The 16,327-nt window shown below is 34.6% G+C and overlaps 1 protein-coding gene across 1 annotated transcript; it reads left to right on the top strand.

Moving 5' to 3' along the window:
* Window positions 1-393: 393 nt before the first annotated feature.
* Window positions 394-13,431, top strand: LOC140171748 (uncharacterized). Its single transcript, XM_072195066.1, has 5 exons — window positions 394-664; window positions 5,056-5,205; window positions 6,439-6,505; window positions 8,959-9,057; window positions 9,341-13,431. Exons 2-5 carry the CDS (start codon window positions 5,086-5,088, stop codon window positions 9,706-9,708), a joined length of 654 nt encoding a protein of 217 aa, XP_072051167.1. The 5' UTR covers window positions 394-664; window positions 5,056-5,085; the 3' UTR covers window positions 9,709-13,431.
* The last annotated feature ends 2,896 nt before the right edge of the window (window positions 13,432-16,327 follow it).

Consider the following 16,327-nt stretch of genomic DNA (forward strand, 5'->3'; position numbering starts at 1 on the left):
CAGGAAAAATATTTTCTTACCTTTTTACCATACTTAGTAGTGAAAATATATTTTTGGTGGGCAGTAAAAAATATATTTTGACCTTTTTATCATACTAAATGGTGAAAATATATCGGCGCGCAGAAAAATATATTTTTACTAACTTGGGGAGTCTGTTATGGTTTTAGTGAAAATATATTTTTCTGCGCCACCGAAAAAAATATTTTACTAACTTGGGGAGTCTGTTATGGTTTTAGTGAAAATATATTTTTCAACGCAACAGAAAAAAATATTTTTACCAATTTGTAAAGAACGGTAGTATTGAAGGCTAACATATCAGGAATTGTATGTCAATGATATGGTGTTTAGTGATGTCAACCTTGTGAGATTACACTGGTGCTCGGGGATGGTGCCATGATGGTGCTGGCGCCGCCGTAAACCCGGACCAATAGCATAAACATATTCCTTCAAGTTCAACTTCAACTCTGATATTGTCAGGACCCAGAAACTCTGGGTATGACAGCCAAGCTTGTGCGGGGTTAAGCGTGGTTACTGGCCCGGCCTGTTGGTGTGCTTTGAATGCTTGGTTACTTGGTTGGAGCTTGGATTGTTTTCTCTCATGCTCTGAGGTTATTCCACTCCCGAAATCGGTCATGTCCGATGTCGGTTGCATAAAACTTAAAAGGTAAGCTTATGATTCTTATCATTCACACCATTATGACCTAGCCCGAGGTACTCTGAGACGAATATACCTAAATTCGTCTCATGAGGTACACCTCCGTCACAACGATTTCCACTGTCATTCTCCGTACGTAGTGAGGAAGTTGCTCGAGAACTCTAGCCAAGAATTTGCTCACCGATAGCTTCACATTCTAGGCTAGAGACCTTTGCATTCTAAATCTAGTCGGATTCGCTGAAGCATGACACCGTGTAAAGCAATGGAAGGTCAGAAGTAAACACAGCCGATCACGACAGGCGATTGCATCAAAAATGTTGCTAAAATTACACTTCAACAAAATTTTAGACTGTCCAAAATACGCAAATCTTGCTCAAAAGATACAGTTGACTCATCAAAATAACTTTCATTCAAATTTCAACATTAACAGAATAAATAACCTCCGGTGTAAAAAATTGAACCGCTGTCCGACCGAAAAACCATAGGAAAGTACTCTAGCATCGAATGCGTAAGCGTGTGCAAATTCGAAGCTAGAGTTCTCAAGCAATGAGGAAGGGACAGGGCCCATGATGTTTGGGGCTAATTATGGGAACGCACCAATAAACGCGCCCATTGAAATACACGGTAAAAGGCCTACATTTGGATCTCGTTTTGGCACTTGTATTACGTATTTCAACTATAAAGCTTGGTATCAAATTAAAGCTGATCATATGTAGAATATTATTCTGTTAATGGAATTGCTAACCACCGACTTTTTTTGTTATTTTGCCGCAAAGAAAAATTGTGCAAATTCAACCCTAAAAATCACTCAATTTTGGAAACCGGACGTTGTTCAAATTCGCGCCAGAACTTCAACTCTGAAATAAAATTTTGGGAATTTTTCTCAAATTTGGTCATGTATACACTTGTCGGAAGCAAATGAGCTGAAAATGGGCAAGATTTGACTATACGTTCAGAAAATAAAGCCGCAACAAGCTCAAATAAGTGGTGGACTATTTTAACCAAATTTCACTGGTACATAAATCGTGGAGTGATTTGGTGGTGCGCCCTCTTATAGGTATGCCAGGGCCAGGCAAACACACTTGCTAGTCAGCCAAATTTGCCGACAATGTCAGTGCATTTTTACATAGAAATTTAAAACAACTGGCCGAAGAAAGAAACCTACATAAATATGTTTTCTATACTTCACTTGACCCAAATATATGATTTTTTATGGTGATAAGTCACTCGCACATGGAATTTTAGAGGGATTTTGATAGCAGTTCCATTAAAAAAAGCAGCTATCATATAATGAGACTAAGATCTAGAAACACCCCGAAATGCCGTTTTGGGGAATTTTGCTAGCTGAATCTTTTGACATTGTTTGATGAAAGTCAATCTTTGCATGTTTGACAAGATGTAACTTTGTTACGGAAAGTGCTATGAAAAAAAGGTTTTCAGTTTTGGCTTTGTTTACTCAAGGGATTTAATTTGATATATAAAATGCTGCAGTTTGATGGCAAATTTGAATTCACCTAGCATACAGGTAATTATGACCATGTTGTTGGAGTACATGGATCGAATCCATGGGTTCCTACACTCACACTGAGGGCCGATGACCGGGCCGATGACACACATTCGATGGGTGTATTGTTGGAGCTAGCCCTAGCCTAGACATGCTACTTGCTAGAACTCTGGCCATGATCATGATGATAATTGATATTATAGTAACCGTTTTTACTTTTACTAAATGCCAGATCGAGGTGCTTTACATTGAAAGACTGGTACAAATAGCATGATAGCTCGATGCTTGAAAGGAAAGAACGATACATCCCCTGCCCTGCAGTAAGAGTTGAGCACTCCAGTTCAATGGCAATGCATTGAACTGCATGGTGTCCATTTGGTCGCTAAAAATATTCATAATGAAACCCATATTGTGCTTGAGTTGAGAACACAATCGTCGGTCATTTCTAAATTGCACACTCAATCGCTTGCAGAAAACTGAATCACACGCATGATTAGTTAGGGATGTTCATAAAATTTTGAAGTTCAATATTTTTAGCTGAAAGTTCTTTCATTTGAAAGAGAATTAAATTACGTAAACAATAAGGGGTCAATCATGTTTCTACTGCATATACTTTTGAAGTTACAGACAAAAATAGTGCCATCAAAGTGCCCAAAATTTTGTGAGTGAAATTGTGACAGCAGGCACATGTACAATGCACACTACTGTATGTGACCCCAGATGACCTCCTATTCTTTACTGTAAGAAAGCTGTTTTGGATGGTATTGATTTACACACAAATTGCTTTTGAGCTAAATCGAGTGTCGACTTGGTGGAACATGGATTGCATCACTATGTGATAGTTTATGAATCCAGTATCATGCCAGTACCAACATAAGTCAACATCACTTAGGTTTTGGTTGTCAAAATTAATGTTTTGTGATTTTCTCCATTGAGCCCCACAGTAAAGCCATTTTTGGACCGTACATGCACATTCCACTTCCCTATGGACGAATAGCGCCACCTATAGTGTATGATGTGAGCTAGCCTAGATTAGTCAGTGTGCTAAATCCTGGGGCTAAATGGCTGTGCCTGCATGTGCAGCCTGTGCCTGTTTTGCAGAAGCATACGGTCTGGACTGACAAATCTACCTTACTAAATTACTGTCCATGACGACACGATAGTTACTGTGTGGATCATATTAAGGTACAATGTAGACTGGGGAGTCATACCGGCCCAAGTCAGAGATCCGTCAACTGTTTTTTGACACTCTAAAACAATTTTTTAAATTGTCAAATTTGACTAATAGCTTGGCTAACATTTATGTATCTTCGCAAGATAATTTGCTTACTTTTAACTGGAAACACAGGCGCTGAAGTACAAATTCTGACCATATTATGATAGGCAAGCTCACATCACACACTATAGGTGGCGCTATTCGTCCATAGTGAAGTGAAATGGTCGCATGTCATGAACTGGGCTATCAAATATGGGGGATTTGTTACTAGTGAATAGGTTTTATATGGTTCAATAGCTCAATTACAGAATTACATCCCGTAAAGAAGTAACAAGCGAATTGGGGGTCAAAATGTCTGAGTGTGTTGCGGGGATCGGAGGACGTCGGCATGTCGCATGGGAGGACGTCGCACACTCATAGGAATTACGCACAAAAAAAAAAAAAGGAAGAAACTTTGAAATGCTGTACCGTATTTAGTAGCATGAACCACAAATTTCATACGTGTATACATGCAGTATTCTTGATACTAGATCTATTTCATGTAATTGATATATACAGTTTTGAATCTTATGCAACCTATTAATTGATTAATTGACTGTTTAAAAGTACATTTTGACCCATTTTCTGTGGGTTTTTTTGTGTAGGGCCTACCTTGTTCATACTTCCTTTCTACGTTTTGAAACATTGATAACCAAATAGAACAGAAATTATTAATATTAAACAAGAAATACAAGATTAATATATATACACGGTATGTGTTGTTTGTCACCACACAACAAAACCCTATGTATTATGAAGAAGATTGATTTTTTGGTCATCACATAACAAAAATCATCTCCGCTTAGACCACCCTGTATTCTACTACTAGTACTAGCAGAAGGAAATTCAAGCAATTATGTGATTTTTAAAAAACTTATCTATGGTAAATGATCAAACATCAGATAAGGGATACATATGTATAGCTTGAAAGCTTATTTTTCACTTGGTAAAAATACACAATTTTGACCACCCTGTATGCTCTAACCACAATGAAATCAGCCACCAGACTTTTTTTAAACTAAAAGGCCATGGTTACATCCTTCTAGATCAGTATCTGTTTTTAGTTATCATTGGGGAAAAATACCAGTGTTTATTAAATTACCAGGTACATTTGTTTAAAATTTATATATTATGTTACACCTTGTACATTTTACCCACCCTGAATATTGATGTTGTTTTTGCCACATATGAGAACCTTGTAATGTAGACTTCCTAAAATGTATACTTTCCTATACATGATATACACATACAAAATAAAAAGTTACGTTCAGTTGAATAGGGCCTACAAATTGGTGTGATTTAGCTGCTTCTGGCTCTAAGCCCTCGAAATATTATCTGTCTTAAATTCGTGTCATGGTCGAAATATAATCACTCGGTGAAAGATGTATTGTTCCATTCCACTTGGAGCAGTCCATCTTTCACCTTGTGATTATATTTCGACCATCAAACTCATAGACCGTTAATATTTGTATACTATCACACTTTGTTATAGTATTATCGGTTTGTAGTAGCATTTCAATCTAAAATTTAGACTTACATGTACACCAATGTTCGGTTCAATGTGATTATTAAGTATTTAAAAGTATGCGAGGCTCAACATATTCTAACACACAATTGTGTTTATTAATTTGTTTAATATAGCCACCAGCAGCAAGTACCCACTGGCCACTTATGACCATTGCAGCAGCAGCCGGTTCCCAAGATGGTGCTCTGCAGCCAACAGGTGTTGATGATGCCCTGCCTGAAAGCATGGAGCCCATTTGGAGGAAACTTAACAAACCAATGCAACCAGTAAGTTTTTGTAGATAACTGATCACGAAATCATGCAATCCATTGCCTGTGTTATTGGTGCTGTTGGTTTAGAAAGATTATTGAATTCTTGATTTAATTAGAAGTTTTTGTTCGGCAGGAACTATATGCCTAGGGTGATCAAAACACCCAGTACCAGTTCTTAGCATATCCGCTGTTAGTAAAACTTGCTTGGAGTGTGGATTATATGTGTGAGAAAGAAACTGGTATTAGTAAAATGCTGTCTCTTGTACACATGCTGTCAAATATTTGCTTGGTTTAATAGTCATGAAAGTGCATGGAGGCCAGGAGATGTAGCAGTGATATTTACCTCCTGTTTAGTATGTAACAAGGCATCTCATTGGTCCTGCTGTTTGACATCACAATGGCCGAGTTCTCAGTTCTTTGACTCTTATCTGTGTTGTGACCCAAGTCCCAAAGCAATGACAGCAATACAATATTCTGAATATCCAGAGACAACAAGCATTTGTTTCAATGTAAACTTTGTAACTTTGCTTAAATTTATAAACAATCTATGATTTATAATGCTGTTTGCACAGAAAACTTTGGTTAAATGATCTACGTACTTGCCCTAGCTCAACACCTGGATTCTTATTAGTAGGCATACATACATTATACTGGGTATAATATTGACTTTCATCAAAAATGTTACTTCTGGTGGTTTAAATGTATCCAAAGCTTAGTGAAAGTAAAATAGATATATAGGTTAGATACGAAGTTTCCTGTTTTAACGGTGAAAATATGTTGAATATTAAAGAAAAGAAGTGCAAAAGTGATGTGTCTACACATTTACATGTATAAATCTTATATATACCCCACAGGGAAGTATGAAGACTGACCCCTGGCACAGTGACAGTGCATAGGACTGGCCTAGCGCTGGAGTAATGCATATCACATTACAAAATTATTGAAATCCACACAATGAGTCAAGAAATTTATTTTGTTTTACCAGTAGGCCATCAGCGGAACTTTGTCCTTTTTGAGAACTCTTCTTGTTTAGATTGCTTTCACTTGAGTCCTATAATAATCAAGGCTGGATCTCAGATGTAACACGGTCTCTTGAATTTAGTGGTCAAATGTTGAGTCAAGATGTGAAATACAATGTTTTAAATGAGTGATTCCAAAATTCAATTCTACTTTCAGTAATCACCTTATTGTGTGGTCGTACACACAGTATTCATTGTTTTCATTGTTTTTACTCCCAATCTCTTATAGATGACTATTGGATCACAAGGAAAAAGCAGCAAGTCACAACATCAATCAAGACATATGTTTGATCCAGGTACTTATATATGTAAAAAACTACAACTGTCTGTACCCCTTTCTAGCATAGTGTTTACAAGGTTGCCCTTCCAAACAGACAAATGTCCTAAAACACCAAGTGATAACGACACACAAGTCCGCTACATCATCTGAATTAAATAGGCAATCAGAAGCGTCAAATTATGTCCTCTTCCACAGGCTGCTTCTTTTACGGTGGGAGTAACGGACAGCCTGTGGTAGATGGTCATTTTCACAGTAAAGGGTGTAACTTTTGATTTTTTGGGTCAAAATTTCAAACCACTTAAATATGTTTCTGTTTACTGAAATCATGCATAGAAGCAACTTAAATTCCAGTAAAATAATGTTTCAAGACTTAAACCTTTTGATTTCTAATAAAAAATTGACATTTCCATAACATTTTGGTTAAAATCTAAGAAAAATGTATTTTACATAACCTCAGAAAATTATGACATGAAAGCTGGAATACATGTGAAATCCCATTCCAAAGTAAGTCAACAGATATAAGTTAAATTTTATACCATGTTTTGCTATGTTTGTAATTGCAGTTTTGAAAATTTTTAACATCAAGTGTCATTTACAATGGAAATGTCCAAACCTTAAACATATTTTTTAAGTTTTAATTGGGTTCCTAAAATAATTTGAATGTCTAACTTCATGTACAAATACTACTTGATGAAAGGAACCTCCCAGCCAAGTTTCACAGAAATTGGAGTTATTTTTTAGAATTGGCAATTCAAGCGATTTGTGTTTCGGAGGCTTCAGTTAACAACACAGGTGATCATAAAAGTAAAATATTTGGCTAACCACTACAAGTTGACATAAAAAAATAGGTAAAAATATCACAATTACCAATTTTCATGCTTTGCTTCTAAGTATTGAATTTCAGTTGTGACAAAAATTAAATTATCACAGCAAGTCATTTTTTTTGTTTCGGAGGCTTCATGTTAACAATTGTTAAACATTGCAGAAGTAGTTTTTTTGAAAACAACAGTGTTGGGATCATCTAAGCTGTTATTTTCTTGTGTATATTGAATCAATGATTCTATGCGGCAGATATTGTAGATTTATCACATGTTAATTTTTTCACCCATTTGTTAAGTATGGTGTTTTTTGCATGTGAAGCCTCCGAAACAGGCTTTTTTGGATATCAGTATATTTTTCAAACATTAACCATAATGTCAATTTTTTTAAATTTATGACATTCTGCACATATCAAGTAATAATTACAATGCAGATATCAGTATGAAACACACCAATTTAGATATGCATAGATGATAATTAATCTTATTGTTGTTTCGGAGGCTTCATTTGTTTCGGAGGCTTCAATTGTTAACGGAAAGTTTGTATTGGGTCCCATTTTCAAACGGTGATGTATATCTCCACGATTTAAAAACATGTGACTTGAGGATCTACTTTGCTACATTTTGATAAATAGATTTGATGAGCTCTTTTATTTATATTTGCACAAGCTTGCTGAACAGTTTGTTTCAGAGGCTTCAAAAAAGTTAACGGAAATATGGCTCTTTGAAGTCAAGATTTTATAAAAATTTTAAAAGCTTGCAAATCAACTAATTTTTGTTACCCATTTCAAGTTAAGATAACAACTGTTATGAATCAAGAAGAAGTGAAGAAATAACCAAGAATTATGAACCAAAGCTACACCCACAAAGTTTGTTAACAATTGTTAACGGAAAATGAAGCCTCCGAAACGACAAATATCGAAGTCCGGTTCTCAAAAATACAGGGCTGTTCACAATTAAATCTAATGTGGCAGTGTTTACTGAACATATGACTGTACTTTCAGGATAAGAAAAATCATCCATGAACTAACTGAAGAAAACACAGGGTTTTACAAAAATGTTACTGTTTTTTATAGTTTTTCAAAATGGCAATATTAAGTACATTTAAGCCTGCTAAAACTGAACGCAGTAACTCCCAAAGCTGATTATGCTACCCAAGGTAGCTGCTAACTAGATGACTTATGTGGCCAAAAATCATGGAATTCTGTGGCTTAATTAGAACACTACGGATTAAAATGTTAAAAATCCAAAGTTACACCCTTTACCGTGAAAATGACCAGATGCTAGCATGCTATGAAAAATTTGAACATTAATAAATTTTACCAAAAAGTATGCACTTTTTTCTTCAAAAACAGCACAATGTTTTCTTAATACCTATACTAGACTGTTGGGGGGGACATACAAAATGAACCACCAGTCCCCTGCCTTACTCTTCTAAGTTCTAACACAGCACAATGTTGTGTTTGCTATTCACGCTTAACCAATCAGATCGCTAGAATTCACACGAGCATCTGTGCTTCTGTGATATTTTTGTTTATAACATGTTCATGCTCTCGCTGTGGCTCACAGTTAGATGATTAAGCTATGTTATTTTCAATACTTCATTTATGTTGCACGAATTAATTAGAATTCATAACTTTTACAATCATAGGACATGATGAAGATGACCACCTCGAAGAAGTAACTGGGGATCCACTTGACAAAAAGGATGAAAACATTCATGAGGCCGAGTTGGAGAATTCTTACGAAGGTATTTTGATTGTTGAAATTTTAGAATTAGGATTTTAAGTTCTCCTGATGAAATCATACACACACAGTTTTGTCACCAAAGGTTAAAGGTTAAATACTGTCTGATGATATACTTGCTGAATAGCAAAGGAGAAAAGTTATTTAGTAGTAAACTTGGTCATTTGGGGGAAAAAATAGAATTTGTGTTATAAGTGTTTTTTTGCGACTAAAAAATCATAACATTTGTAAAAGGACTGCAACTTCATATTGATTAATTTCATGCTATTGTTATTTTCATTTGACAGATGAGGAGACAAATCTGTCCCAGTATTCTGCAATTGAGAATGGTGATATGGTGGCAGTATATGTTGACCATTTCTGGAAATCCAGTCCCCTGATTGGACAGGTAGTTGATGTCAACATGGAGGAAGGTATCATTGTGATCCAGTGGTTCTACGCATCCTGGTATGTATCCTGGTCTGGAAAGTGTGGGCCACTGTTTCTTGGAGGAGGAGCCCACAAGCAGCCCAAGACCGAGTGTCTGAACATAAGGTCTGTGTTGCTGTGGGGATTTAAACTTACTCCAGCAAAATACTTAAAGTCTGCCACTGTGGTCAAATTGAAGAGAGCCTACAAGGAGATATATCAACAGCAACATTTGAACATCAATTAATGCTACAGCCTATGTGAGGACACACAACTGGGCAGTAGACATGTAGCAGAGCAATGGAAAAATAACTTTGATTTCTGTGATACTTATTTGATTTTAAATCAAACATTAAAGCTGAATTTATACTCGATCGCTTTTGCAGAAAAGCGATTCTCACGCATGCTCAGTATTTACTTACATTTCCAGAGAGTCAAGCCAATCAATCGATTCAAATCGCTGAGGCAAAAACGATGTTGCTTTTGCGAGTTGAAGAAATCTCAACTTCCCAGCGATATTGCTTGACACGTGAATGCATCAACCAATCATTTCCAACCAACTGGATCTATTATTTTGCTAATTAATTTATCTTTCTCGATTATTAACTTTCGATGATGAATTAATTCAAAACAATAATTATTGACATAAATGGATGTTCTAAAAATGTATTTTGTGACATTTCGAACATTTTAATTGTCGTCTGCAATCGCCATCGCCGTGATAAGTATAAATGCAAAAGCGACGATTGCCCATCGCTTTTCAAAAGCGTTTTATCACAATTGCTTGGCGATTGAGTATAAATTCAGCTTAACACGTTCTATAATCAATTCTCATTTGAATATTTGCTAACAAATATATATGGTATGTAAGCCATGAGCCTTGTCTACTGCCAGAATGATTATCAATGGTACAAACTGGACTATCCTCTACCCAAAATGACAAAGATCTACGTAGATGTTACATTCACAATTCTTAAGCTATACTTAATACATTATAATGCTAGTTGCTACACAGTGTTTCAAGGTTTCACTCTCCTCTGGCAGCCGATTACCTGGTCCAGAGCTCTGCTCAGTTGGTAATTCACTTCTTTGAGGTGTATGTGTTACGAGGGTGATCAATCAGAAATTGGCCTAACTTTACTAGTGTCCTGTGTTAAGAATGTTAACCGCAATCCAAAGTCAGTAGTCCACTTGGGAAGCTAACAGACAGGGGAGTATGGTGACTGAAAAGATCAGATGTGAAAATCTATCAATTGCACACAAATTAATACAAATCATTTATGCCTAATGTAATAGCCAGAGTATGCAAAATGGGCAAGTGGACTACAGAGCAGTCTAGCATGCAGAAATGAAAAGGTGGTCTATTCTTGTAATTAAAGTAAAACAATAAATTAATTAAAATCGCATTCCGTATTTAACGGGAAGGGCTTTGAGACTAACTATCAAGATTAAACATTAAGATGGCCTAATCACTGCGTATCATTGGCGCATGATAAGTCTGTTGTCATTGATAGATTGACTCTGTGGAAAGGCTTGAAAATGAGGGAGTTTCGTAAAAGAATTTTATTTGGTGGTTTTGTTGCGTTATTTTCAAATTGAGTCTCATTCATTCTGTGCTAAAAACAAAAATGGTACATTTTCTGGCTGGAAGTAAATTTGATGAGGAATCCAATCACTTACTTTTTTGTACGGGTTAGAGTTAATATGCTTATTTATATACCTCATATATAGATTCCTGTCATCTGATTGGTTGAAAGTGCAGTCATGGAATTAACTATGCCCTCAAAATGAACTATGGTCCGGTCATGGAAATGAACTATGGACTGGTCATGTGCGTCCCGATGTTTGAGTTCACCTTTAGCCTATAATTTTAACTATGTCCTTCATAGCAATCAATATTTGTATATTAAAAAGTGTGTTTAATTGTTTTATAAAAGTTATCTATTTTGGAGATATGAAAATTGCCAAACAACTGCAAATTATTTTCTCCCAACCTCATACACCTTACTCTCCTCTAGCCAAAAATACAATCGTTTATTTTCATATTCATATTACATAATATATAAATTAGCAGTGTAATATTTGACAAACAATTTTTTTATCACCCTGTACAGCTTCTAGGCAACCATTTAATGTGTCAGAATATGGGTAGTTAGGTTGCTTAGACCTTCAGCTTTCCAAAAGTGTATACTTTTGCTGGTTTAGGGTGGATAATATGGAGATATTCTAATTTATATCTCGACATGAAATGATAATAGAATGAAGATGGATACTACACAGACTACACCCTCCATGTTGGTCTTCTTGTAAAGCCTAGTTTTAACCTCTTTCCATTTGACAATCATATGCAAAGTCTTATTACCATGAAACTTGAAACAGATCCATGGAAATTATCATATGGATGTCATGTTGAAGGTCAAGTACTGAGGTCAAATGTCATTTAAGGTGAAGTTGTTACAATGACAATTTCAAAATTGGTCTTAATTTGCCAAGTTTAAGTCCAATTGCCATGATACCTGCAACATAGATTCAATAGCCTTTATGAGCAATAAGGTCAAGGTCATTTGAGATCAAGTTGGAAAATATTATATAACAATCTAAACTTGCTCAAAATTGTTCATGTTTTACAAAGCTGAAATCCAGTTGCTTGAAACTTGGAACATCTATGAATAAAATCAACATTCTAATGATCATGTTTGGGTTATCGCAAAATTGGGCGAGACTTCGTTCGAGAACTGCTGCTTGCCTAAATTTTTCACTTTGTTCAACCATAACATTTTCAAACTTACCCCTGCGTATAGCCCTGTACTGTAATAATAATGCTATTTTTGGATTCTTTGATGAAAGCTTTCTTAAAAATATATACTTTTGCTAGGGTAGGGTGCATACTTTTTGAATTATTTAACTTAAATGTGCGAAGGTGTATAAACGTGAAATATCAGACATGCCACAAAAAAGTTACCATGTTACGATGCATGACGTTATAAAGCTTGAAATACAGCCTTAATTTGCGTAGTTTGATTAAAATTGAATATTGTTTTGGATGTTGTTCAGCCAAGTTTAATCCAACAAATATATCTCTATGAACAATTTCAAGATTTGCAAGGATTTATTTTCATTAATTTTGCATATCGTCAGCCTGCTACGCTAGCAGCATTCTCCATTAACTTGTGGAATACGATGTATTCCACAAGTTAATGAAAAATGCGGCTGAAAATTTGATTAATTATTGGTTTATTACTCAGAAAATCAAAATTGCAAATGAGAAATATGTAAAAATGACTTAGGCATTTAGCGTAGCAGGCTGACGATATGTTACTTGACTTGTTCATTGGGACAGAAATTTATGACCCAACGAGTGAATTATGAACATTTTGTTTACTTGGCATCTGTTACTTGACATGTTCATAGGGACAGAAATTTTTGACCCAATGAGTGAAATATAAACCTTTTGTTTATGTGGTATTTGTTACTTAACTTGTTCATAGGGGCATAAATTTTTGACCCAATGAGTGAATTTCAACCCTTTTGTTTTGTTACTTAACTTGTTCATAGGGACAGAATTTTTAACCTAATGAGTGAATTTCAAACCTTTTGTTTTGTTAATTGACATTTTCATTAGGACAGAAATTTTTAGCCCAATGAGTGAATTTCAAACCTTTTGTTTTGTTATTTAACTTGTTCATAGGGACAGAATTTTTAACCTAATGAGTGAATTTCAAACCTTTTTGTTAATTGACATTTTCATTAGGACAGAAATTTTAACCTAATGAGCGAATTTCAGACCTTTGTTTTGTTAATTGACATTTTCATTAGGACAGAAATTTTTAACCTAATGAGTGAATTTCAAACCTTTTGTTTTGTTAATTGACATTTTCATTAGGACAGAAATTTTTAACCTAATGAGTGAATTTCAGACCTTTTGTTTTGTTAATTGACATTTTCATTAGGACAGAAATTTTTAACCTAATGAGTGAATTTCAAAGTAATAACCTTTTGTTTTGTTAATTGACATGTTCATTAGGACAGAAATTTTTGACCTAATGAGTGAATTTCAAATCTTTTGTTTTGTTAATTGACATTTTCATTAGGACAGAAATTTTTAACCTAATGAGTGAATTTCAAATCTTTTGTTTTGTTAATTGACATTTTCATTAGGACAGAAATTTTTGACCTAATGAGTGAATTTCAGACCTTTTGTTTTGTTAATTGACATTTTCATTAGGACAGAAATTTTTAACCTAATGAGTGAATTTCAGACCTTTTGATTTGTTAATTGACATGTTCATTAGGACAGAAATTTTTGACCCAATGAGTGAATTACAAATTTGTTGTTTACTTGTTAATTGACATGATCATTTTGACAAACATTTTTGACCCAAAGAGTGAATTAGAAACCGATTCATTATACCTGAAATTGTATTTGTAGTTCATACTCTTTAAGCTTAACATTTCTGTACATAAATAAAGTGATGATGCCACTTTCATTGTGTATATTTTTGTACTTTGTAGAAATTTGCTGTACTTTGTAGAATTGTTTAAGGACTTGTATTTGTCAATTTGTACATATGGAAACTAAATAAAAGATATATTTATTTTGATTTTACCACAAATCTTCTGTTGTTGACTGAATTCTCTGGCGGTATGAAGATAAACAGGTTTTACACCATCATAATAGCAGAGAAATAAGCACGTAAAGCTGAAGCAGACTATTTCACTGTTAAAAGGTCTTGAAAAGTACCTAATAACAGAGGCAACTGATGTTGATTTCTGGTGAATGAGGGTTTCATGCAGAAAGAAACTACACTCAGAACCGAAACAGATTAAGTGGCATGTTCATTACGTAAATGTCAGTTCTAGCATCAACTAGTGAAGGAACATAGAAGTAAAATGACACTGAGAATTGATTAGAATTGTTACTTGCAATATAAAGCAGTAAACATCCCATTTTGGAAAAAAATAATGACACATGTCCTGAAAACAAAGCCTCTCCATTTGAAAACATGACATATTAAGTACTTTTTTCATGAGGTGACATCCGATACCATAAGAAAATCATCTCATTAAGCGTTTCATAGCTTTACATTGGAGATCTATCCATACAACTGCTTGTTTTACAAAGAATATTACTTCATTACATTAATAGCATCATAGCTTACACCCGTGTGTAATGCTCATCGTAAAAAGACGCCAGTAAAAAATGGAATCATGCAAAAGTAAAAGTTTGCTAAAAAGGTGTATTTTGGAATCTTTAATTAAAATGTCATGTTTATTGCATACTAATGTGGCATGGTTAGATTGTTAAGAGAAGGAAATGCCTGATCACATCATTAACAATAGGGATTAGGTAGAAGGAGGCGGTTTCATACATAGAAGATACACTCAGAACTTGTCTTTGTACAAAACAAGGTGTAATGAACAGCCCATAAACAAAAATAGGTCCGAAACGCCTTGATTTTGCCAATTTTACTTAATTACAATATTGAAATAATATATATTTTGTTTTGTTTGTTTGTTTGTTTTATTTCTTCTTTAACCTGGGACACTCAATCAGTTGAAAACACAATTAATCATCTGTTCTTCCTTGAGGCCCAGGGATCAATACAACATTTACATAACATAATTATTAAGGTTTTAAAAATACTAAATACATTCAAATACATGATAATATTGCAAATTTAGATAAATACAATGTTTACAAAATAAATCAAATTACAATGTAACTTTACAACATGTTTAAAATACTATTAATACTACATACATAGGCAAAGCATATAGAATAAAGGATCAAATAATATGGGGACCCAATAAGCATTAAAACTACTTAAAAGATAAAACACTACAAAAATCAACCTATGAACCAGCATAGCTATAAAACATTAATATTATTCAAAACTATCGATTGCACCAAATACAAACAAAATAATTCATTTAATGTCAAATACAAATAATTCAATATGGAAATTGATTGCACAAAATAGTAGTAAGGCATAGCATGATAGTATAAATATAACTCAAACAAATCTTGTTTTGCAAAATAAACGAATGAAGCCAAAATATGAAACAAATTTAAAGGCTACTATTTAAGAATCATAAAATTGAGAGTTGTATATTGTTTTGAAAGTTGCTGTGCTAATTGGGAGAGGTGATTTCAGTTTAGGATCTAGTGAATTCCAGGCCTTAGCCCCTCTGAATAAGAATGAGCGTCTACCAGCTTCAATTCTGGGTTTGAAATTAAGTGCAATATTGCCATGAGCGCTACCACGTGTATTGTGACGATGACTGGTTTTCACAGAGGTAAAAATTGTTTGCATATACTTTGGAACAAAACCAGCAATACATTTATAAGTTAAAAGACACAGATGGTCTTGTCTAAGGTTGCTAAGAGGCTTCCATTTAAGTTTTTCCCTGATTAAAGAAGATGGTGTCCTGACTGGAACTTTAAGAATGGCCCACCCAGCCCTGTTCTGGAGACGCTCAATCCTATTCAGAAGCGTGTTATTGCAATTTCCCCATACAGTATCACAGTAAGTCAATCTTGGAAGAATAAGAGCTTTATAAATTGTATTCATGTGGTTAGCAGATAGCCATTCCCTGATTCTGTACAACATACCAATGTATTTCGAAACTGTTAAACAAGTTTGATTAATTTGTGCTTCCCATTTTAGATTTTGGTCGAGAATGACTCCCAGGTATTTACATTGATTTACATTTTCAAGTTGTTCCCTATTCATGTAAAGACTTAGCTCATCAACCCTTGCATTAAAATAACTTGAACAAAAAAGCATGGCTTTTGTTTTTTAGCATTTAAGGTCAATTTGTTCACTTCCATCCACGATGTAATTCGTTTAAGATCATCATTAAGA

Source organism: Amphiura filiformis, chromosome 15, assembly GCF_039555335.1.
Source record: "Amphiura filiformis chromosome 15, Afil_fr2py, whole genome shotgun sequence".
NCBI lineage: Eukaryota > Metazoa > Echinodermata > Ophiuroidea > Amphilepidida > Amphiuridae > Amphiura > Amphiura filiformis.

What these genes read in the sequence shown, in the direction of transcription:
- LOC140171748 (XM_072195066.1), top strand. Translation starts at nt 5,086, where the DNA reads ATGACCATTGCAGCAGCAGCCGGTTCCCAAGATGGTGCTCTGCAGCCA. An exon ending in TTAACAAACCAATGCAACCA is followed by an intron (nt 5,206 to 6,438) that starts GTAAGTTTTTGT and finishes AATCTCTTATAG; the next exon opens with ATGACTATTGGATCACAAGG. An exon ending in AAGACATATGTTTGATCCAG is followed by an intron (nt 6,506 to 8,958) that starts GTACTTATATAT and finishes TTACAATCATAG; the next exon opens with GACATGATGAAGATGACCAC.